The following is a 26616-nucleotide window of genomic DNA, read 5'->3' on the forward strand; positions in this document are numbered from 1 at the left end:
TGATGTGAAAGACTATGTTTTTTTCAAAGTGGTATTCAATGAGATAAATCCTAGGTGCTCCACATTAAAGTAACTAACAATATAACTCTCTTTTTAGTTGTTGGAACTAATTGAGTTGATAATGGAAAAAGTGTCAATTTCTTACATTTACTCCTCCACTGATACTGATAGTTCTCGCGGTACGCCGTCGGATTCAGAATTTAGACGTTGTGAGTTTTAAATTGTATATTTAACTCTATTTACACTTGCTTTTGACGCATATATAGGCCAATCCGCTAAGCATTTCTAGATTCGTCACTAAAAGGCGGAGCCAAAATTTAATTTTCACGAGTTCGAAATTTCAATTCTTTTAAGATATTGTGTTATAAATTAATAATTCTTTACGTATATTTAATAAATTTTTTAACATAGACATAAAATTTGAACAAGTTACTAAGACATTACACTAGCTTCACCCCGACAGTTCTTACTCTTAAGTTACCCTACTTGTTCTTTTAGCCTCTTCTCAATTTATACAAAAAGAAAAAGAAAATTCTTCATCTATCTATATTTATATCTATATTAAAAGCACAAAGGCCCTTAGCGAAATGTCGTTCGCCTTTTTTATCCTTTAAAAATAAATTTCACATTAGACAAAATTGTCATTTAATTATTCACTTAATATTTAAAATTTTGAAATAAATCAAAATTTTAGCTATTAAACTTTTCCTTATTTGAATTAAGTTAAAATCCTAATATCTAGGAATTTAAAACTCATCAACATATTACGTTTAATAAAGTTTCCTTTCATCTTCAATTTACTTCTACTAAAATATAGGATTGAACCAAACGATTCCATAAATAAGAAATTGGAGAAATAATTATATTAATCAAATAATGACAATGTTTGATTATATTAATCAAAGTTTCCTTTCATCTTCAATAATTATATTATTCAGAGTGCAACGTTACCCATGCCGATAACATGAGCAAAATAATTAATAAAAGTTTACCAAACTTTTTTTCCGTATTCTTTTCCTTGGTATAATTATAAATTATAATATATATATATATAGCTATGTATTTAAATAATTGTATTATATTTAAGTATAGCTATGTATTTAAAAATATGCTTAACAATTAGAATAAATAAATAAGAAATATCTTCATTAATACAAAAAAAGAAAGAGATAGAAAAAAATGATTGGCAAAAGTCAAATAACTAATGCTTCAATAAATACAAAGTGCAAAAATGCGATTCTTTGATCATTTTAAAATAAAATAATCTTATTAAAAACATTTAATTACATGAAAATATTTAAAATTCAATAAGCTAATATTAAGAATTTGAATCAACAAAAATAAATTATTTCTTAGTATTAAGAATAAATATTTAAGTATTAAAGTTATTTAATTAGCAAAACAATCCAATCTATTCTTTCCAAATTATAAACCTAAAATTATTTTTTACGCTGACTCAAATCTTAGGGACCATAAATTTGTTTCCTCGAAAAAATTACTGGTGATGAAAGAAATTAGAAAAATAGAGCAAAATCAGTTGTAGTATAGTATTAAGAGTTAACTTGGTTAATATGCAAATTTGAACAAATGATAATGAAATAATAGAAAATAAAATTTATTCAAATTGAGTCATCATTAATCATTATTCTTTTTTATTTTAGTAACTAAAACCTCACTGCAAGGGTAATATTGTAACCTTTTACGAAAAATAAATTAAAAAAACATAAGATTCTGTTCTTCCGTTTGTGTTATTTCAAAAAAAATAAATTAAAATCATAATATAAGTATAGCTAATTCTATTTTTGTCTTCTTGGAAAAATTTGATAAAAATATTTTCAGAAAAGCTCTTACATCTTCAAGAGTGATGTGTTCTTCCTGAAAATAACAAGTATAATAACTTGTGAAATTAAGCTGATATAATTATAAAACTGGAACAAAATTTAAGTACTGAATATAATTGGATGATGATTGATGACTCTATGAGACATAGTTTCTTTTTTTATTGAGTTTGCAATATAGGATGAATATTTTGCAATTTCTAGAACTTAACCTTTATTTATAACTAAAATATATTTTTTTAAAACATTTATGTAATTGTTTTTAAAAAATTATTCATTGAGTTAGGGTACACGCGCAAAGCGCGTACCCTAAGGCTAGTTATATAAATGAATAGATGCATTCTTCTTTATATGGCCAATTAAAAAAATTAAATATGTGAAAGAAGGTGGGGGTATTAACACTATTAGCCCGCGATAGAAACTATTTATATTCTGTAGTCGAAAAAGTATATAAAATTTGTATAATTTTTGTATATAATATATATATATATATATATATATATATATTTCAGCTATTATTTTGAAAGCGGTTATACATTGCGATTTTACCAAAGAAGGTAATACAATGGGATATGCCCACTTAAGTCTACATCATAACAAATCCAAGGTTGTAATCCTACCAAACTTCAAAATAAAGTGCAACAAACCCCAAAAACCAAATGTGTTAAAAATTGATTGAGACAAGTAAACCATTTATCCAATCAAAATTGATGGACATAAAGACTAATAATGAAAATGGGAAGGGGGTATGTGTCTTATTTCCCATCAATTATCCATTTATATATGACACAAAAGGAAAAATCATGAATGAGTAGTACCCTTCCATAACAAAGTGTCCCAAAGTCCAATCACCATTTCACTTATAAAAATCCCCAAATATTAAAATGGTTAGTACACTTTTGGCACCAAATGAAGAAGAACAATGTAGAAACATGTAGTGTGGTATCATAGGATAAGACTTCACATAAAATATTAAAAAGAATATGAATTTAACTTATATATACTGATAATGTAAATTGTAAAGAAATTTTATATTATTAATATATTTTGAATTTTATAATAGGTTATTTACTAGACTTTTATGTTACCAAATTAAAATTAATATAAACTATTAGTTAATCGTCATTATATGTAATCTTTATTTGCGGTATAAAAAATTGTACTCTGCTCGACGCATAGAAGTTAAACTCAAAATCCTACTACTCCCTTACTATACCCCACCACCCCCCACATCCATCATTAAGAAGAAAACAACAACACCTCATATCATCATTATAATGCTACTGCAAGAAATAATATTAGAAAGAAGATATATAAAGAAAATATAATTTTAGATCTTGGCAACACTATAGTTTTTTTTTTTAATTTTTTTTAATTATAAATTGGTGGGGTTCTAATAGTTTGTTTCCTCTTATTTATGGTGATGTGTTGGCAAATTGGTATTCTTACAAATACACTCGAATGGTAACCAATATATTTTCCACTCTTTTTGGGGTCCCTTAAAAATGTTTTCTAAAAAAATCAAAAGTGTTTAAGAGACAAATCTTGAAACCGTATAAAGATTAGTCTTTGAACTGATCGATCAGAAAGTGGACCTAAAGAGTGTGTTTAGTGCCTAAAAAGAGAAAGAAAAAAAAAGAATTTTAAAAAAACTTTTTAATGTAAGACTATGAAAACAGCAGCTCGATGCACAAAATTTTCGCTAAGCGGGCGATTTAGGAAAGGGCCGGATCACAGTCAGTCCACAATATATTTATGTTACATAGTTTTATCTTATCTTGCCGAACTGATTACACGACGACAACTCTTATTTATGCATACTGCATTATATAAGACTATGAAATCAGCAGCCCGGTGCACAATCTCACTATATATACACACATAATTGATGGAGGTTTGTAGCATTCGATTTCGAGCCATGAACAACAGTTCCGTTTTTGTGATTTCTCTTCTTTTTTCAATTGATTTGTAGTTGCTTTTGTAAATATTATTGCTCCGTGTTTGACACTTGTTGTGTAGCCAAATTTGAAGAATTTTTATAACCCTGTTATTTTTATAGTGGAGTTTTTGAAATGGATCATACAATAATAACTCCTACAATTGCGCCAAGTGTCAAACAAAGCAAAGAAAAGGTTAAACTATTTAGTCACGCCTAGGAGTATATGTTAGCCTTACATCATCTTTTTCTTTACATTTTTTTTTCTTCAATTAATAACTCTTCTTTAAAGTAAATATATTTTCACCATCATTATATTTTGACTGTACCAACTGAAAGACAAAACCTACAAAAACAATATGGGGTTTTATCACTTTTAGCATGTGCCAAAAATTATTTATATTGGGTAGTTGAAAAAGTATATAAAATCTGTATAATTTTTGTATAAACATACAAAATGTGTATATATATATATATATATACAAAAAATATAAAAAGTATATACATTTCTTCGGCTGTTATTTTTACGGCGGTTATACAATGTCATTTTTCCAAACAATAATTCATATAGAATTAACTGCTCAAGCCCAGTATTTTGTTACGTATTTGCTTAGGTCAATATTCAAAGAAAGAACTCATAATTAGATTCAACAAACCCTTTTAATTCTTAGTAAATCAAGGTGATAGTGCTATTTTAGGATGTTGACATGTTGTGGGATGATTGGTCCATTTGAAAGGATAACTAAAATATTATTATTTTTCTTGTACTTTAAATACTATATTAACACGTCGTAATATAGATGATTGTGTTATCTATTTCTTATTTTTCAATTACTAATTTGAATGATTACTTAGTTGTACAAAGTTATCTTTTAGGTGATCTGATAGCGTTAAAATTTTTATACTACCAATGTATTGACATTTCGTCAGATGTAGAGTCAGAATTTGAAGTTTATGTATACTAAATCCGTTATCGAATTCATAGCTTGCTTTATTCATTAGTTCGTAATTAAATATCTTATATGTTTAATAATATTTTTTAGTATAAATATATAATTAAAGTAAAAGTTAATGAGTTCGTCCGAACATACGTAATACTCTCAGTACTTGCTTACATCTTGAGAAAAGAATTAAAGAATTGATATTTAGCAATTATGTTTTTAAATTAATTTCTAACGTTGTTATTCTTTTAGGGTTGAGTCGATTGTCTATCGGAAATAATTTATCCGCCTTCGTAAGGTAGGAGTAAAACGGTGAGACATATTTTATTCTTGCATGGAGATACTCAAGTGTATAGATTTAAGAGTTCTTGAGGTTGATAATCAATTATTACTTACTTTCAATTTTCAGCCATATATTCCAGGCTATCTATTTAGCTTTTTATAAAAATAAAAAAAAACACGTTAAAGGGAAAAAGGGAAAAATATTGGGGCCCAAATTCCACTGAAATGAACCAATAAGCGTGGGGCGGCAGTCCTATAAAATTTGGCAACCGCCCCATAACGGTCGAGCCCTTTGCCCTAATAAAATTCTTTTGGATTAATAGAAAATTATTTTAATTGAGGATTTGTGTAATATATAGATTATAGGTTCGAACCGTAAAACCAACTACTGATATTTATGTCAGGTTACATTATGCTCTTTTAGGGTGCGATTCTTGCCGGAACTTTACATAAACGTTGAATACTTTGTCTTGTAATTTTACAAACATTCTTTTGAATTAATTTAAGAATTCAATATACAAAATTTGCACCAAGTATGTTGATCTTGAATACCATACCATTTTTTGCACAATGCATAATGATAGATTCACAGATGGGCCTAGGATTTGAAGGTCCAGCATATACGTTTTCATTCAATCTGCTTTGTATATAAGGTATTATTACTAATATATCAATATTTTCTAAAGACATACAATATATACATAAAAAATTTGTTAAACTTTTCGGTTGCTGGTGACCCCTCTTTTTACAATATCGGTCCATCTCTGATAGATCCAACAATAAATTTGCATGTTAGTAAAATTTAGTATTTCGGATATGTCGAATTGTATATGTTCGTGTATGGAAAAAGAACTATTTATATAACTCAGACATATATTTTAGACTCGGAGATAGATCTAGAATTGATATTTTATGGGTTCAGTCTTTAAGGTTTTTAACTTTGAATTCGTTATATTTTTAAAGTTGTGACTTTATATTGCTATATATAACGATATCTATAAATCTTCACACATAAATTTATATTTCACATCAAAAGTACTGTGGTCAGTTGAACCTGATACCGATACATTACATTCGCCTATGATTAGACTATATTATCTTAATTCCAACTTCTTTTTGAATCCTTGATCATCATCATTCCAAAATAGGGAGAATAGTATATTTGCCAAACATTCCCAACTGACTTTTGCATATTTTTTCACGTAAATAATGATATCTTTTGGTTATCTCAATAGCCATGTCACTCTTCCACTATTCTTTTTTTTTTTTTTTTTTTTTGTAAATATTAAAAATATACTTTCTTTTTGGACATAAGATTTTATAGCGTTGGTAAGGGCAATGATAGCCAAGGGATAATTTAGCTCCTTTTAGCATATGTAAATTATTTTATTTCTAGCCTTTTTATATCCTAGAATAAAATATTGGTAAAATAAGTAATGTTGCAATTGATATAACATGCATGAATCTTTAATTTAGTGTAAAAGTTTTCAGAGAAAGATAATTCTTTGCTCAGTATGACATAATTATAAACTCTATCTCCAATTACATTTTCTACATTCATTTTCTTTAATTTTCGTTAAAAAACAAAGATTTTCAACTTTATCCAAACCACCTTGTTTCTTGTAGTTAATTGCTAATATTCCTAGCGTTAATTATAATGGAATTTATTTATTTCTTCTTTTAATAAAATATATATTCGACATTGTCATTTTTGGTTTATATTGTGATCTTTGCCATCCTAATGAAAAAATTATTAAAAACTTTGGTAATGTTATAAGTAGTTTATTAATTCTTACCAACAAAAGCATTTGGATTAATGATCCATCTAATTAAGCTCAAATATTTTTTTTAATCATGACAACCTTATCTACCAAACAACCTTTCCCCTTTTCCCATCTTTCCCAAAATAATTTTTGTGTGTGGTTGGTACTAAAATATAGTTCTAGGGATGAATCAAATGTTAACTTTTTATTAATTTTTTTTTACAATATCAGATAATTTTAAAGAAAATTACGTGTAACAATTTATTGAGCTTAATTATGTAAAATAAAGTAGAATATATTATCTAGTACGATATGTTAAAAAGCACTAAATATGAAAAAAAAAACACGTCATGTGCTAAGATCACTAAAAACAATACCTAAAATAATAATGAAATTTGTCAACGTGTCAAGTCAATATCTCTTTGTCATGAAAGTATTGAAAGTTTAGCCACTTTGATGGGGAAAACCATTGATCTAAATGACATCATATTCAAGGATGTTAGCGTCACAAGGACGTAATAATATATTAAATTTTCTTAATTTTGAATCATTGTTCTTGTATTTTTCCTTTTTTTTCATTAGGGAAGAGAAGGCATCATTTTCTTGACTATCATTATTATACTTTTTTCAATAGTTTAATCAATGCTTTGATCAATTCTTAATTTTTTTACGTAGTACATAAAAAAAATCTTGAGAATAACTTTATATTTTTAGACTTAATTACCTTATAATTACTATATTATTCACTTTCATAATTCACTCCCTTTATACGTTTATCAAGATGGACAATTTGCTTAGAAATATGACAAACTTCAAATAGAGCGTAACGATTTCACTTTTATTAGTGTTCAATATAGTTTTTTTCTCCTCGATTAATAGTTTGAAATAACTTTTTTTTTCTTCATATAGACTACATTGAAAACTAAAATATATATAACTTATACATATATTATATATCCGTCATCTATTTTTAGTTTAAGCGATTGGGTGAACGGCTATTTATGTTAATTTTTTATTTTTTTACCTAGGCCAAGATTGCAAATATGTCATGATGATCCAAAATTCGAGTGGCAAAAATTCATGGCAGGCCCAAATAACTTTCCACGTTGTCTCCAAAGACAAAATCTAAAAGGATGGGCCCACAGTGCAGAATCGGATAATGGAGTTTGGTAGCTCCACTCGCCACCAAAGCCCACGCGCGTCGAATCTCCAAACGGGCCTGGGCCCCAATGAAGTGAGAGATTAAAATTGGGCCCACAGAAACTATATATTTACATAAGATTAATTTTATTTTTAGGCACATATAACATAATGATTCTCTTTGACTTCTTAGCGTGTTTTATTTTTTGCATTCTTTTGATAAAATTATGTCTCGGCCAGAGCTAGGATTTAAATCTTACGAGTTTAGAATTTTAGTTTTTTAAGTTATTAAATTCTATATTAATAATTTGTATATATTTAATGAATTTTTTAAAATAAATATATTATTTGGACTAAAAATATTAGATTTGATCGAACCCGTAAGCCAACTCGCTCAGCTCATGAGTGGGGTCGGAAATCACAAAATCAAGAAGAGCCAGTGAGTAGGTAAAGTATAACAGACAGAAATATATGCTGAATGATGATTGGTGGTCAAGTCCCTATTTGACTGTTTAGTTATTTATTTATCTACTTTTTTATTTTATTTAACTGCTTTTTCTCCTTTTTATTTCAAGAAAAGTATATGACCTTTTTTCCACTTTTTTTTAGCACTAGGAAACGCGTTTGATTCTTTTTTCAAATCAATTCGTCTTTCTCCTTGCCTTTTCTTTTGGTGGCTAAAGTTACGTGGAATATTATAAAGGAAAATAACATATTTGGCGAATTTCCATAAAATATGGTGTATGAAATAAAGTTTGTATTTGTTACTGCATTATAAATGAGTAATTGATACAGTAACTATAACAATTTCGTTTGTTCGAAATATTTTGGATGTTATAGCGAAGTGCTGTTATAAAAAACATATATTATAACATAACATGCAAATAAGTTCTGAAAAAGCTTGACTTTTATAGTGAAATGTTGTTATTTAGGGATACTGTTATAGAGAGGTCTGACTGTATTGGGTACTCGTTAACTTAAAATCTTACCCACAAGAGTGACCGAGTTAGTTAAGCAGGAGTTTCCCAAATGAGTGGTCGTAGATTCGAAACCTTCTGTATAGTTACTCGATCGAGCTCGTCATACGAGGCTTGTCTAGTGCAATTTACTTTTTTAGTATGTTTTGCGAGCGATTGCACTGAAGCGGGATTTACCCAGAGTGGACCCCAAGGATAGCGGTTGCGAGCTCCCTAGTTAAAAAAACTTAAAATCTTAATTAATCATACGTTAAAATACACAATGGTAATGTACCTATATGAATTAAGTAGTGGGGTTTGAGGAAAGTAGTGTGTATGCAGCTGTAGAGCGACAGTTTTCGATCGATAGACGCTCGACTAAAAAAAAAAAAAGCAGTAGCAACAAGCTATAATAACATCAAGATAATAAAAACTGAAATGAAATAAACAATATATAAATAGTAATAAAATCTACGAACAAGAAAATACAAAATTAACGATAATACTAGTGATACTTATAGTTAGTTAAGCGATATTTTCATGTACTTCCTTTTTCTACTAAAATTTTATCAAGGTTCTACTTTGACTAGTGCAAAATATTTACTAGCAGACCATGTGAATGCAAAATATTCCACTATATACAACTTTATAAGTATTCTATATTCACATTTGAACATCAATTATATCAAGACAATTTTTCTTCTTTCTTTCTAGATATTTTCCATTTTTTCTTATTTGTTGTCCTCTATATCATTTTTTCTTGAATTTTCCTGTATATTGTTGATTGATCCAATTTGTGTAAAACCTAAACATGAACCTTAAATTGTAAAGAAAAGGTTTAAACATGTTAGAGAATTGTCCTCAAGTTCACCTTAGAGTTTATCCTTACTTTGCAATAGCGAATAAAGCATACAATCAACGAGTTCAATTTAACTCAATATTCTTTAGACATAACATACATAAATTTATATGTGAAAACTAAAAAAAAAAAAATTAACTTTAAACCTGAAATTTTAAAGTGTAATTAGGTTCGCTAATAAGAACCTAAATATTGAATCTATCGACTATAAATCCCGACAAATCCGCCTATGTTATTTAGTAATGGAAAAATAATGCTATATATAGCCGTTGTAAAAATAATAACCAAAAAATGTATAAAATTTGTATATTTTTTGTAAATATATGGATTCTGTATGTTATATACAAAAATTATACAAAATTTTGTACACTTTTTCGACTACCAAATGTAAATAGTTTTTGGCTCAGGCTAAAAGTGATAATACCTCTTTCGTAACTGGTGCTCGACCCTTGTACTAAATTTTTTGAATCAAGGAACAAGTGACACAAAAAAATCTAGCTATTGACTTGTAGATAAAGTCATAGATAATTCAATATATATATATATATATATATATATATATATATATATATAATACATTTCCTCATATATTTTTGGTTATTTTGCATGATTGCATGAGAGTTTGATTTTGAAAGACGCGTTTGAAACTTAATATTATACTTCATCAATAGCTCCAATATTTGAATATACGATCTGAAGACCAAGTGTAACGCTTTAAGAATTATTTGTTTTTGTGTGTGGCATTAATGTTTTTATTGACAAAAACAAAACAAAAAGATTGTCGTCTCCGCGTATTTGTAGTCATATCTTGGCTTTAGTTGCATGTCTTGTTTACATCCATTTTGATTCAACTCCATTATCCTTTCTTTTATGCTTTTCTATTTTTGGCTATTTGACCAAAATATAATGCTTCTCAAATTCAAATTCAATATTCCTTTCGCTTCAATGTTCTTATTGGATTGCTGGTGTTACTACGTTACCACTATTTCTTTTTTCATCTTTCTTTAATTCGAGTATGTAATAGTCCAATCCACTAGTGATACTGTCTGTTTTGGGTCTAGATTCGCACAGCTTTAAAACGCGTCACTGAGGTCTAATAAGGATTGTTTACTTATATATCCAACATCTCTCTCGTATTTTGTCGATGTGGGATTTGCCGAAGGTGTCACATATACCCCCCTAGGGACTCAGCGTCATTACTGAGATTTGCCCAACACCGTTCAAGGTTGCACGTGGAGTGGCTCTGATATCATATGTAACAACCCATCCCACTAGTGATATTGTTCGCTTTGGGCTTAGGTCTGCACGGCTTTAAAACACGTCACTAGGGTCTAAGGATTGTTTACTTATACATCCAACATCTATCCCGTGTTTTGTCGATGTGGGATTTGCCTAGGATATCACAGAGAATCTATCGGAAACCGTATCTCTACCTTCCCAAGGTAAGGGCAAAATTTGCGTACACAGTATCCTCCAACCCCACTTATGAGATTTATTAGATTGTTGTTGTTGTTACTGTAGTGGATGTGACATATAGTGCATACTAATTATTTTTTGTAATAATCTCAGAGTTGATTTTGTAAATAACTTTTTTTTTTTCAAAATATATATTTCAGTTCCAGTTATAAATATAGCGTGAGGTGAAAACAATAGATAGGTTTGTTATGCATAATAATTAATACACCTGGAATCAGCTACGAGCTTCGCTAATCTGTCACTAAATTACTCGTAGCTAGCAGAATTTTCTGTTAATATGTCGTTTATTCATCCCTAAATGAAATTAGCAACGAATTTTTCTGTTTAGCTACAAAATTTGTTGATCACTAAAACGTAAGTTTTTAGTAGTAATCCTTCTATCATATGCAAACTTTATCAATGCATGAAAAAGTGAAGTTAATGTTGACATATACAATTTTGAATCTAGTTTTCTTTCACCCGATAGAAAATAAGAAAAAGGATGAGTGGCAAAAAAATTCGTTATCTATTAATTCTATACATATAAAAGGTCACAAATGCAATAAAGTGAGTAGTATACTTAGCCTTACGAGTGATGATTTTCTCTATTATTAATTTACCAAAGGTCAATATCGTGGATAATAAGTCTGGAAAATTTAACCTAAAAAAATCTAGTATTCAGACACAGTCCAACTGAAGTACCCATGAGGAGTCATCGTACTGTGAACGGTTAGGTAATGAACTTTTCTTAGGCTTAGAGTTGAGATAGTCAAAGTGGATAATGTTAGATAATTCCAATCTTTTATAATTCAACGTAAATATAGCTAATTTTCACCTAAGCAATTATTTTTTTATAGCAAATAAAAAATTACAAAACATAGCTCAAGAACTTAAAACCAAATTGGATTATACCACACCGGAATTTTGCGCGCATTCGAATATAAAGGGCAGCCGGTGCACTAAGCTCCCGCTATGCGCGGGGTTTGGGAAGGGTTGGACTACAAGGTTCTATTGTACACAACCTTATCCCGTATTTCTGCAAGAGGTTGTTTCCACGGCTTGAACCCGTGACCTCCTCGTCACATGGCAACAACTTTACCAGTTATTGATATCGAGATGATTGTGGTGGGATTGTCTATATATATGGTTGTCTCTATTTGACCCGTCCTCATCAGCCCGCCCTTTGTTAGGGTGTCATATAAGGCCGTTAGGGTAAATTTTGATTTTTATGTCAAATCAAACACAATCAAAAAACTATTTATTATATAGGTACACGTGTTAGGACCGAAATAATCAGTTTTCATGCGGAAGCTTGCAAAGCAAACCTTGAACGACGATAAATCAAACAACACAAGAGAAATATATCAAAAGAGACACAAACATATAACGTGGTTCGGTCAACTGACCTACATCCAGTGCGGAGATGAGCAATCCACTATATAAAAAGAGAGTACAAAATATCGAGAGAACAACCTCACGAAGAGGCAAACACAAGTGACACACTAACACTTGTCCCGTAAAATTCTCCCCTTAAACACGTCTCTCAAACCCATATGGCTACATTGTGGATGCTACTGAATGAGAAGGAAGGATCCTCAATTTATAGAACTCCAAACCTTTTCCTACAAGAAAAAAGACTAGCCAAGTATAGGAGAATTATAACTTCCTTCTACAAAAAGGAAAACCCAATTATGGTAAATTCGTTATCCTTTCCTTCATGAAATAGGAAAACCAATTATGGTAAGAAAATCTGGACAAACACCTAACAATACGTACACGAGAGGAGAATTATATACATATAGTATATTACTCTACGTTGGGGGATATTTGAACGTAAGATCTGAATTAAATCACTTCTTGATTTTTCCACTTTAATAAAACCTTAGTTGAGTACGTGACTTATTATATAATTATTTGACAATTTATTACAGGCTTCATTTCTCTATCATATAAGTAGTTTTGGTTGCTAGAATTTTTTTCCCACTAGGTCAATTTTATTGGTAATGTAAAAGCAGTCTTAAAACATAAAAAATATATTTGATAACCTTCATTAGTAGGAATTTCTTTTAATTCTTGCCTTTTTTCTCCTCTTACCAAAACGAAGAAATTAAAATTGTTTGGTTTGGTAGCAAAATGACTTACTAAGCATGCGCTTATATTTATTCATGTGGATCCCAGATATCTCGAGTGGCATTTTTTTTTCTATTTTTGTTTTTAATTACTTTGTTAGTGTTTAGTCAAAATGAATATATATTAATTAAGTTAGAGCAATTAGAGCAGTTAAACCGTTACCTTTGAATAACAGGTTGGTATAGAATTCAACCATTTTGGAGCAGTGACTTGATAATGCCACAAGTAGTAAATATATATATATATATATATATATATATATATATATATATATATATATATATATGATAAATAATCCAGAAAATAAATAAATAATACTCAATAATTGTTTATAAATCAATGCTATTATGTACACTAAGATATACATCAAACATTTACAATTTTTACATGTTTGTCCTTGCCTTTTGTTTTTTATCTCATCGTTTTTGTTGCACTTTAATTTTTATTTAGTATTTTTCTTGTCAAACTTTTCATTACGGTATATATTTGCAAATTTACACTATTTGAAAGAACCTAAACGGATTTGGAAAACCAAAATTAAAAGTTTTATTGAGTTAAATTTATGAAAGAATTGTAAATTCTCAGCTAATTCTGTGACAAAAATACTCAGGTATTTTAACTATGTAAAAAAGAAAATATTAAAGAAGTCAATTTTCATGCATGCATCTCAGATAAAATACATTTTTGAAGTTATATTTTTTAGTGGAAAAAAAATATTAAACTATAAAGTGTTAACAGCTATTTTTGTTATCCTCAATTAGGCATTAATGTAAACTACAGTACGGAGATAAAAATTCAATATTCCCTTCTAGATAAATAACTTTTTTTCCTGACAATAATTTTTCAAATGGACAAAATAGTCAGATGATTGGAGTTTAATCGGTTTTAACAACTTTTAGGAAAATAACGACTAAATTAAATGAATCAAAAGAAGAATCAAATATTTGGAACAATATTTCAACAATATCATTGAATTTGTATTCTTGCTTTAATGTTCTAGCATCTACTTAGTTGGAAATTTGTGATTAGGTCATCTAATTGCTTGAATCTTGCTGATTCAAATCAGTCAATCTAAGAATTTATTAGATGATATATACTGGTCCATGATTACTCAAAAATAAAGAAATTTTTCAAGAAAAAAGTAGTCCTTAATTATATGGAGTGGAGAAAATCAATTTACAAATTGTTCTTGGTCGCAGAATTATTACTCTGTTCATGTTTTGGTACTCGCTATTTTTGTATGGGGATCAAAATTAAAAGGAAAAATATTTAAATTTGTCTCTGTATACTATCAGAAATTGCATAGTTTTGTCCTCTGGTACACTCTTGGTCTATGTACACTTTTGTTGGCTAGCAAATCATCTTGTATTTGCCTTTGTCACTAATGAAGGTGGCGACACACGTTCTGCTTTATCCCTCAATTCACTATTAGAAAATTGCCTAAAACCGATCAGAAATACAGACCGAAATTGGTCGAAAAACTAGAAAAATCGACCGATTTTTGACCGACTTTAATCCGTCAAAATTAGGTTGGTCGGTAATAAATAACGACCGAAGTCGGTCGCAATTTTCGACCGATTTCGAACGTTCAATTAATTTTCACAAACGATCCAAAAAGAAAAAATCTGCCCAAAAAATCGATCGAAGTAGGTCAGTTTTTTGAATATTAGTTTTAATTTATTTTATATAAAAACCAACCGATTTTGGATAAATTTCGCGGGACACTAAAATAGTTTTCCGCATTTTTACGCCCAAAAAAATCGACCGAAGTCGGTCGATTTCGTAAAAAAAATTTAAAAAATAAAATATTTTGAAAAATCAACCGAAATCCGACCGAAGTCGATTGATTGGCCGTGGTCGGTTTTGACTGAATTTCCAATAGTGATTTTTGATTATGCTTTAAATTTACCCTAAGGTTTGTGCAATTTAGGGGTCACGGGAAAAAAAAAACAAGATCTTTTAGTGGCGGGGTAACACTAAACAAAAGCTTAATGAAGCGTAAAGTTGCTTAATTTCAAATATTATATACACAAATTAATTTGATACTTTTACCATATTAAAATAACTTTAGGATTACTATTTTCCCTAAATTTTCAAGGGATCAGCCAGCGTTTGGACCATTTAGAGATATAGGAATTATATGTAGAAAAATTATAAAATTCAAAAAATTCAAAAACAATCAAAATTAAACTTGTTTAGGAATTATGATATAAGAAATGCTATATCCTTAATTACTAACTACATTGCATCACACGTGACGTAGATGCATACTTCATCTTTGATGCTAATGCATGCACACTAATTATTTTCAAATTCTTTGGTCCAACTTTTATTTTTAAAGGTATCACAGGTTCAGTAATGAATAAACTTGCATTAACATATGCCAGCAGGTAATATTAATTATTCTTAATTAATTCTGTATTAAAAAATTTATCTCCATATCTCTAAGTGTGCAATAAGGTTACGTTGCTTCTAGCCCTCTAATTACATACTAATCATTAATTGATTAATGCTCTAATAGGAGATTTGGTTTCTTCATATATTTATGTATTGTCTTTAAATCTTTTGGTTGGGGCAGGGTGGAGGTTGTCATCTCCACCTCCAACTTGAGATTTAGTTGTATAAATGAAGTGATAAAAAAAGTTTATGATAATTTGACTTTTATTTCACGTATAATTAACCCAAGTATCAACTTTAAACTATTATTTGACATTAAGAAAAATAATTGATTTACTTTACATCTTTATCAGTTAGGTATAATATTAGTCCATCGAAGAAAATATTATTGTCTTTATGTGAAAGCTTTTTCAAGGACAGTGCCATGGTAAATGTGTAATAATAAAGAGACACAAGTGGATTTTATTTTTTTTTTAAAAAAAACTTCTTTATCTAATTAATTCTCGAGAAAATATTAATTCCAGCAGTGCATGACCCTATAATCATTTATAGTTTGCTAATACGACCATTATTTGCTACACTGGTATAAATAAAAATAAAACGTTAGAAGAGTAAAATAGATGTATTTTTTCACGAGAATTTTTACAGAGTAAATATTTTTTATTTTATAAAAAATATTAAATTGAAAAAGAAAACTACATCTCTAATGTTGGGCATCCAATATCTACTTCATTTTTCACGGTGTGTAAGCAACTCTCCTTCCTTAACCGAGGTTTCCAGTTCGAGACTCGAGAATAGAATCGCTTTTGGTAGGGAACGTTTTACCACAAAAATAGGAAGTCCTTATATGAATCCAGATTAGTCAAGTTTCAAAGAGGGTAGCGGACACTGGGAGAAAAAAAGAAGGAATATGAATAATTAAATAGCACAAGATGTAAATCAAAAGTAATTAATGGATGTATTTTAAGATAATTATACTATCACTAATGATTGCCAAGTGGGAACGATGACGTACTTGTTTTAAATAATATTTGAGTTATTGATATCTAAGATCATCTTCCTATGGTGATAAACTAGTCAATTTACCGTAGGTAATTACATAAAATAAAAAAGAATTAAATAGACTCCTTTGACAAATATTAATTTTGACCATCAACAGTTGAACTATTATATATAATAAGTATGTATTTAGTACAAAAAAAAAAAACCATCCTCTTGATTGAGATTTAATTTTTTTTATCAGAGATATAAAATCACACTAATGTAACATGAGAATTACTGCAATACAATATTCGACATGGAGTTTTTTTTTTTACTATGCATGTTATATAAATTAAACTAATATGTTTGTTATGATACCTAATTACAAGTAAATATGGACGCTGGAAACACACGTGTCACTTATTTTATATAATCACTACAAACATAAATAATAAAATATAACAATGACAATGGCAATGATAATAACAGTTTACCAGTATTAATAACAATTAAAAAAAAATAAAGTACTAGTGTGAGTGTAGCGATTAAGGGGGTGGGATAATGGTCGATGATGTTGTGACGAAAAATATAGACATTACAATTTAAGTTCCATTAAATAAATATATATATATATATATATATATATATATATATATATATATATATATATATATATATATATATATATATATTACTTTTTTCTATTTGTTTAAAATAATAGAAAATACTAGCATTATCAACCATTCATTGCATGCCTCTACTAAAATTTATGAAGGACCTTTCCTGAACTTAGTAAAATCAGGGGCGGAGCTAGCATGAAAAATACGACTTCATGTAATTATACAGGGTTGGTTTAAACCCTGTATAGTTACTAAGAAATTCACTTTAAATATATATAATAAAATTCATAACTCATAAATTTCAAATTGATTTTGAATCGACTTTTTATCGAAAATGTTAAGCGATATTGTCTTCCCCCCTCCCCCCCTTGAATAATGAGAATATTTTAGCATCTACTATTTGTGTAAACTTCTTGACTTACTTTCTTCTCTATTTGTTTATGTTCCATGAATGAAAATGTCAAAAATCTAGTACTATCATCTAGGACGTCGTTGTTGATATCTTGTGATGGATTACTGACAAAGCTAAAATTGAAAACAAAAAACGTAGAAGTTGAGCTAAAATTGAAATAAAAAAATGTACAAGTTGAACTATTATCAGTGCTATAGATAGTCAGCGAAGTGATTGTAGGAAATAACATCATACATCCCTCCAAAACATAACTAGAGATCTCGGGTTAGAACTAAAAATTAATAGAGAAGTTTTTGATAGAGTTGCTTCGCTCTTTTATGAGCTCTACACGACGCAAATTCAAATTAGTCAGATATATAGGTTTCAGATATTAGACGGTTAAACCAAAAAAAAAAAAGAAATCAATAGATAATACAAGGCACTATCTCTTGCATGGCCACAATATTATAACTTTGCAAATGCATTCACTTACAGGAAAATTTAATCTGATATGTGCATTAGAACAAACAGTTTTTTAACAGAAAAAGTAAAATTAAACAAATATTTGATATGGGGCTTCTATGTTTTGTCCCCATACTTTTTGACTTTTTATTCCACTTAAATGAATGTAACATCTAAACTACTATTAACAACAAAAGTTAGAACAAAAAAAAGAAGCGACACGAACTTATATAAAAAAAAACAAAAGCTTTTAATTAAACTCGGCGCGACGAAACTTATATCACAAGAGTTGCTCAAACTTCCAAGATTCATGATCATATGTGACATTATTCATGTCATTATCATCATTAAGCAAGAAATCCAATGTGCTGCTGAAATCATTTTCCCATCCAAATCCCATGTTATTTTCCATTGGCCAGTCATCAAAACTTGGCAAAAACTTTAAATCTTCAATTATGTTGGATGATGAAGATGAAGAAGAAGATGATGATGTTGATGGGGTTGATTTAGATGGGACTAAAATCTCATGGGGTTCAATCAATGGAACTTCATCAGTACAAAAGCCATTATTGTTGACTTCCAGTATAGTTGAGTCAAAGTTATTGTTATTATTTATGCAACTTGTCCCCGTGTTCTTGTTATTGTTGTTGTCGTCGTCGTCTAGTTTGATCTCTGTAATAGCAGACTGTTCAATTGATACATCATTTACTGAGGAAGGTGAGATTATTTCTTGTTGAATTGGAAGATTTTCTGGCTGTTCTATGTTTGTAATTTGGTCATTAGTAATAGTGGAGAGTGGCTTGTGAGTAACTGGATCAATCCCCATTTTCTTCAATTTCTTCTTGATATGTGTATTCCAATGATTCTTTATTTCATTATCAGTTCGACCTGGTAAATGAGAGGCAATCTTGGACCACCTGCAAATAATTTTGAAGGTAAAGAAATGAGTTACTTGTATACACTAATAGTAAAAAAAATAAAAATAAAGGGCAGCCCGATGCACAAGGTATCTCGCATAAACGCAGATTCAGGGAAGGGTCGCATCTCAAGGGGTAGGGTGTGATATAAACAGTATATCCTAATGCAAGCATTAGTGGCTGCTTTCGCATTTCGAACCCGTGACCTATAAGTCACACAGAGACAACTTTACTGTTGCTTCAAACTCCTTCAGTGAGAAAATATTACACAATCAGATTAAATTTTGATATGTGATAGTAGTAGTTTTTTTTTTTTTTTTGATTTTTTTTTTCTTTTCCTTAATGTTTGACATATTGGTATCTTGTGAAGTGCAATATTTGAGGGGTCCATTTTCCCACTTGGGTAAAAAGAGTCTTAAATAGGTAAGAAAAAAAAGAAAGAATTGATAATAACAATGACACTGAAAGCTACACAGTGAAGAATGGGTGTCTGAAATTGAGTTAAAGTTGTTGTCTATCACTACTTTTTTTCTTGAAGTTTGCTTTTAATGAACTCCACATGAAAGTTATTTTAAAACTCTATGTTTTTATAAATATTCAAATGCCAAAAGTGAAAAGTATGAAAAATAATTTGTATGTTTTTTCAAAGATAATTAAATAATTTACCTGTTGCCAAGTTGAGCATGAAGATCAATAACCATTTTTTCTTCATATTCTGATAAAAGTCCTCTTTTTAAATCTGGTCTCAGATAATTTGTCCATCTTAGTCTACAACTCTTTCCACACCTCAAAAGCCCTGCACCATAATAAAAAACTCAGCACCCACAAAAAAAAAAAAAAAATTGTACTATTAAGTATTAATTACTATACTATCTGGTAAAGAACCTTTTCTGAAGTAATTAATTAAATTAGTCTGTGATTTCAAATCATTAAAGAGAAACAAGATTGGACCAATGGGAATGGAACAATCATTGACACCAAACATTTTCATGGATTATTTGCACTGTATGACCTTTTCTGAGGCTATTTTTAAAATTCTATCCCTGCCTGTCTAGAGGATATATTTCGCATTTAAAAGTAATTGAATGATTCTTTTTTTAGGACAAAAAAAGCAGCCCGATGCACAAAACATCTCGTATTCATGTAAGGACTGGAGAAGGATCGCAGCCCCTACGGATGATATAGACAACATATTCTATTGCAAACATTAGTGACTGCTTTTATAGCCGAACTCGTAATCTAGATGTCACATGGAAACAACTTTACAGTTACTCTAAGGCTCCCCTTCACGAAATTTAAAGAATAGTCATTAAAAAAAGGCCATTTGTGCAAATGACCACTTTTTTCTTATTACACAAATAGCCCACTAAAGAACATAGCCCCATAATAGAAAAATGAGAGAGACCTGCAAGTTTAGGAACAGCTCTCCAACAACATTGGCCATTGTTGAGAATGAAGTTAATGAGTTTCTTGTCTTCTTCAGCTGTCCATGGACCTTTCTTCAATCCAACTTTATCACAACATGGTTGTCTCCCCATTATTATTTCAAGAAAAATAATTATAACCAAGTTCAAGAAAATATTATTTTCTTGATTTTGAGCTATATATATAGATTGGGGAGAGGAACAAAGAGCTTTTGTTATTATTAGATAAAAGAAAGAGAGAGACTTAGGCAAGAATTTGAGAGAGGATGCAAAGAGAGGGCTAACTATAGAAAACTAATTAGACCAGCACCAAAGGCCACCTACTTATATATAAAATGAGAACCCCCCCTCCCCCACCCACCCACCCACCCCATTACCCCGACCTCAGCGGGCACCACACAACACCTCTAGAGAAAAAACACGGTTTATCAATACATGTGTAAGAACTTGTTTTAATTATCACGATGTCCGAGTCAGTTTACGTGCATTTCGACTAATTTTATGAGCTATTTGATATCTCTCACCCAGTGGCGGACACACATAATAATGGTATGTATATGTATAAATTTCAATTAAAGTTGCATAAATTTTGTATAAATATTTTATTTGAACCCGCTTGACAACTACTCCCTCCGGTCCAAAATAAGTAATTTTTTGGCTTTTTTCTTGTGGTCAAAATAAGTGATTTTTTCAGATTTCAAGAATGAATTAATTATTTTTTTCCTACATTATCCTTGGAGTAACTAGTGTTGGAATATGTGTTAGGAGTGTTTATGTGAGATAGTAAAGGTTAATATGGTCAATTCCATTGTTAATTAATGCTAAAAGGTGGATTTCTTAATCTGTGTGAAAACATGTAAAAAATCACTTATTTTGGACCGGAGGAAGTATTATTTTACGACTAAAGTTATATGCTTTTAAGATTGAACCCGCTTGCACAAAATTCTAGGTCCGTCATTGCTTCCACCAACACGGTTATCGAATTTAATAAATATGTAAAGAATTTAATTCGCATACATTGTTATAGTGCATTTTTTTTATGTTATCTGTATTATTTATCTTATTTTTGATATTAAGAATATGATATCACTTATTATAGATGGTTATATACTGTTATTTTAGAGATGATTTGATATCTAAAAATTCTATGACATTTTCTGTCTCTTTATCATATATGTTACCAATCTTAGTTATCATAGATAATTCCTAGTAACTATTGAGAAAATGATCTCTCGTGGCCACTTACTATTTGAATAGAAGAAAATGACTTTTTTTTAGATAGTTTGTGTATTATTTTCACACCTCCTATTTGTAAAAACAAAAATCTTTTATAAAAATAACATAAAACTAAAAACAAATTTATATTCCCGTAACTATTTTGTAGTCGACAATGTAAGAATTCTTTATCACTGACTATGTATAAAAGTTCAAACTCATATAAGTGTATTCTACTTTTTAGGTTTATATAATTTAATTTCCCAATATTCATTGACTATAGTCACGTGTAATTCAGCGATACAGCGCGTCCAAGCGCGTGATATAGTCGCCTTCAGAAAGCGCCACCTCAACACATTTCTTTGCTTGAGTTTGAAGCATAAAGTATGGAAAAATGAAAATACTGAGTTCTCACACCTCAGCCAGAAGAGAAAACAAAGTTTGCCAAATTTCAGTAAAGCAATTTTCTTGAATACCCATTTTGGATAAATCTGCTAATTCATCAAAAATTACATCCATTTGACGTTATATTATATACTTGTTGAATGTTGACCTTAAACTTTACTTACCAATGCATATTTTTAGATAACTTTGATTGGATTTTTCCAAGTCAATTTAACAAGGTACTCCCTCCGGTCCAAAATAAGTAATTTTTTAACTTTTTTCTTGTGGTCCAAAGTAAGTGATTTTTTCAGATTTCAAGAATGAATTAATTATTTTTTTCCTATATTGCCCTTGGAGTAATTAATGTTGGAGTATGTGTTAGGAATGTTTATGTGAAGAGATAATAAAGGTTAATATGGTCAATTTCATTGTTAATTAATGTTAAAAGGTGAATTTCTTAATATATGTGAAAACAACCAAAAAATCACTTATTTTGGACCGCAGGAAGTACTGTAAAAAAATTATGTAATGTTTTTCATTCTCTATTTGGCTCTCTTCAATAGCATAACTCTTTTTGTTCTGTCATCTCCTTCGCAAGGAGAGAGACACCTTCGCAAGGAGTTAGACCCAAGATTTAAAGTTTATGAATTTTTATAGTAATTTCAAATAAATATTTATTAATTTTTTTAAGTATATACAAGGTCTGAACAAAAGCTACTAAGCTAGCTGATCACGCCCAACTCTAGTCCTAAAAAGGATAAGCGGTCACTGCAAATATAATCTGATCTAAAAGTTCGGAATCGAATCCCACAGAGAACTAAGGCTTAGCTATATCTATTTAATATCACTAAAAAAGACAAGTTTGAACAATTTTCTAAATTATAAAGATTGAGATTTATATTTATAACTAATTAATTAGCAAATACTAGAAAGCGGTAAAATTATATTTTGGCAAATCGATGATCAAACATGTATTTGCCAAAAAAAAAACTCAAATATATTTTGACAAAATCTATCACTACAAGAGAACATGCGATTAGCATCGGAATTTAGCGTGTGAATTCAATTCCCTAGCTAATATACGCCTTTAGCTAGGGATGTAGCTAGAGAAGTCCAATTTCCTTGCAAATTTTTTCGATTAAAAATTTAGTCACAAAATAGCTAGGAATTAGCTAGAGACTATTCCTTGCTAAATGATAGCTACAGATTTTTCCTAGCCAAATTTATAGCTAATTTTTAGTGGGAATTCTAATTTGGCGCTAAATTTATTTTTCCAAAAGATCATAGTTTAGCTAGGGACACAGTCCGTAGCAAATCCCTAGCAATGTGCTAGCTAGGAAAGACTCCTTAGCTAATCTATAGCCAAATTTTAGCGGGAATTTTATTTTGGCGCTAATAATTTTGCGGAAAGATTATCTTTTAGCTAGGATTACATTCCCTGGCTAATCCCTAGCTAAAAAGTAGCTAAGGTTTCGTGGGAAATTCTAACATGGCGCTAATTGTTTTTGTCAAATTTAGTTGTTTAGCTAGGGAGGAATCCAAGCTAGTCTCTAGCAAATTATTATTATTATTATTATTATTATTATTATTATTATTATTATTATTATTAATAATAATAATAATAATAATAATAGTGGTAATAAGAGTTTTATATCCATGTTTGGACTTTTGATTAAAAATCCCTAAAGATCCGTCTTAGGGCTTTTGATTGAAATCTTAAAGGCAGCCTTTTTCCTTAAAATTGTAAAGTTAACGCTTAACTTGGTAATATTATTTTAATTGGACTACTGTATCTCAACTCCTTCAAATTCGCAACTCCTTAAAATTCGCTAAACGCCCACGCACTCTTCCACGTCTCTTCATCCCTCTAAACCCTCAACGATCATCTTCCAATTCAGTGAAGGAAGAACGTTAATTATCGTTGTCGCTTGTAAGCTTCCGTGAAGGTAAGAATTTCTCCTATACCTAAAGCATCTGTGCAAAGAGGTCTTTTGTGAGTGTTTAATTTATCGTGAGTGTTCATCAGTACCTTTCTCGCACCAGGAACTCTTGTCATTGTTTAATTTTACGTTAAATCTGAAACTAAGAGATAGCAATTACCCCAATGATTTATGTTCCTATCATATATATAGAAATTGAACTTTCAGTAATGTGATTTAAATTGTTTCTACTTGTATGTTTTGTTTGGTTTTTGCTAATTATAAATTTTTTGTCCTTATATTTCTCTATTGAACAACTATTTCTGGATTTGAGAGAATAATGAAGAATTATTTCTACTATTGTAAACCAAGTAAAATTAATTTACACGAGGGCAACATGATAAGTGAAGAAGAATGCAATTAATACAATTTTATACTTGTAATATATGACTGGAAAGAAAAAGAAGTATATGTGACTTTTCAAGGTTTACTAGCAAACAAAATTGATGTGAGATAGTAAATTTCACTTACAAATATGTGTCAAATAGAAAACAGATCCAACTTCTACTATTTATTTTTAAGAAAATCTAAGTGTTTTTTCTCTTAATTAAATGGTTATTCTGAATCTTTCTCAATTAGCTATTTGTGGTATTGTCGATCTGTTTAAATTGGTGAACTAAGAATATAAGAAGATTTGGATCTCATTTACTTTGAGTATTAACTAACTATTATATTATTAAGCACTAAAAATAGTGTTTTGTCAGTGTTTGTTAGATAGGAAGCATGAGTTCTTTTAGAGCTGATCGTATCTGGATGTATAATAGACTAGTGCCAAGTCGGAAAGGAGTAACTTCTGCCTTCATAGAAGGTGTGCACGAATTTGTAAGGTTTGCATTAATGCAACATGACTTCGTTTCTAATGGAAGTATAAGGTGTCCGTGTTCAAGATGTCAAAACATTAGTGGGTTTCTTGAACCTCATGATGTTAAAGCACATCTGTACAGGAACGGTTCTGACTATTATCAATGGGAATCACATGGGGAGCCTTTTGTACCAATTTCTAGGCCTCAATCTAGTGCTAATACAGAAAGTGAAATAGGTCCTGACAGAACAACAGTAAATCCGTATCGCACTATGGTCTTAGATGCAATTGGTCCTAGTTTCAACTTTGAAAGTGATGGATTTGATTTGGATGATGAAGAAGAACAACCTCCTAATCGAAATGCTCAAGAATTTTTTGATATGCTAAAAGCTTCAGAAGAGCCATTGTTTAATAGATGTGTTAATCATTCTACGCTGTCAGCGGTGTGCAGGTTGCTAAATATTAAGTCCGAGTTTAACATGAGTGACAATTGCTATAACCAAATTTTGCTATTTCTGAAGGAGATCTTACCCGAAGATGCTAAGTTACCTAATGATTACTATAGGACTAAACAAATGGTTGCCAAACTTGGGCTAGGATATGAAAAGATAGATGTATGCGAGACAGGTTGTATCCTATATTACAAGGATAACAAAGACAAAATAAATTGTCCAAAGTGTGGTAAACCACGCTATAAGCCTAAGAAAGGAGGCAATGGAAGGCAAAAAGATGTTCCATATAAAGTACTATGCTACTTTCCTATAACTCCGAGATTACAGAGGTTATATATGTCATCAAAGACCACTGAACATATGATACGACACCGAAAATCTCGTCGAGAACCTGGGGTAATGAGTCATCCAAGTGATGGAGAGGCATGGAAAAAGTTTGATCAATGCCATCCTGACTTTGCAGTTGAGCCTCGAAATATTAGGCTTGGACTTGTAGCTGATGGGTTTAGTCCTTATGGGCAGATGGACCATCCTTATTCTTGTTGGCCAGTAATCATCACACCATACAATCTTCCACCTGGAATGTGCATGAGTAGCCCGTATATGTTTTTAAGTCTTCTCATTCCTGGTCCAAAAAGCCCCAGAAAGAATATAGACTTATACTTACAACCTCTCATTGATGAATTGAAACAATTATGGGTTGACGGGGCTGAGACTTATGATTCTTATAAGAAACAAAATTTTCAAATGCGAGCTGCACTTATGTGGACTATCAATGACTTTCCAGCTTATGGAATGTTGTCTGGCTGGAGTACCCACGGTCATTTGTCATGCCCTTGTTGTATGGAAAAAAGTAAGGCATTTCATTTAAAAGATGGAAGAAAGGCTTCATTCTTTGATTGTCATCGTCAATGTTGTAAGGCATTTCTTTGATTAGACAAAAAAAAGTATTTTCTGGGAATTACCATATTGGCGCGATAATATTATTCGGCATAATCTCGATGTGATGCATATCGAGAAAAACATGTTTGATAATATATTCAACACAGTAATGGATGTAAAGGATAAAACGAAGGACAATTTAAAAGCTAGAATGGATGTGCAGACTTACTGCAATCGTCCGGAGCTTGAATTGAAGGAGCATCAAGGGAAACTTTTGAAGCCAAAGGCAGCATACTCACTAACAAAAGAACAAAGAAAGTTGATATGTGAATGGGTGAAAAGTTTTAGGTTTCCAGATGGTTATGCCTCCAATTTGTCTAGATGTGTAGACATGGAAGAGTATAAATTAT

At 30.1% G+C, this 26616-nt stretch overlaps 2 protein-coding genes across 2 annotated transcripts; one reads left to right on the forward strand and one right to left on the reverse strand.

Moving 5' to 3' along the window:
• Nucleotides 1–18132: 18132 nt before the first annotated feature.
• Nucleotides 18133–20794, reverse strand: LOC104239850 (transcription factor MYB20-like). The gene is made up of 3 exons (XM_009794574.2): nucleotides 20474–20794; nucleotides 19735–19864; nucleotides 18133–19068 (listed from the first exon to the last, which is right to left on the reverse strand). The coding sequence occupies exons 1-3, from the start codon at nucleotides 20604–20606 to the stop codon at nucleotides 18432–18434; spliced, it is 900 nt and encodes a 299-aa protein (XP_009792876.1). The 5' UTR covers nucleotides 20607–20794; the 3' UTR covers nucleotides 18133–18431.
• Nucleotides 20795–24793: 3999 nt separating this feature from the next.
• LOC104239853 (uncharacterized) lies at nucleotides 24794–26257 on the forward strand. The gene has a single exon (XM_009794581.2). The coding sequence runs from the start codon at nucleotides 24794–24796 to the stop codon at nucleotides 26255–26257; it is 1464 nt and encodes a 487-aa protein (XP_009792883.1).
• The last annotated feature ends 359 nt before the right edge of the window (nucleotides 26258–26616 follow it).

The sequence above is a fragment of the Nicotiana sylvestris genome, chromosome 5 (assembly GCF_000393655.2).
Source record: "Nicotiana sylvestris chromosome 5, ASM39365v2, whole genome shotgun sequence".
NCBI lineage: Eukaryota > Viridiplantae > Streptophyta > Magnoliopsida > Solanales > Solanaceae > Nicotiana > Nicotiana sylvestris.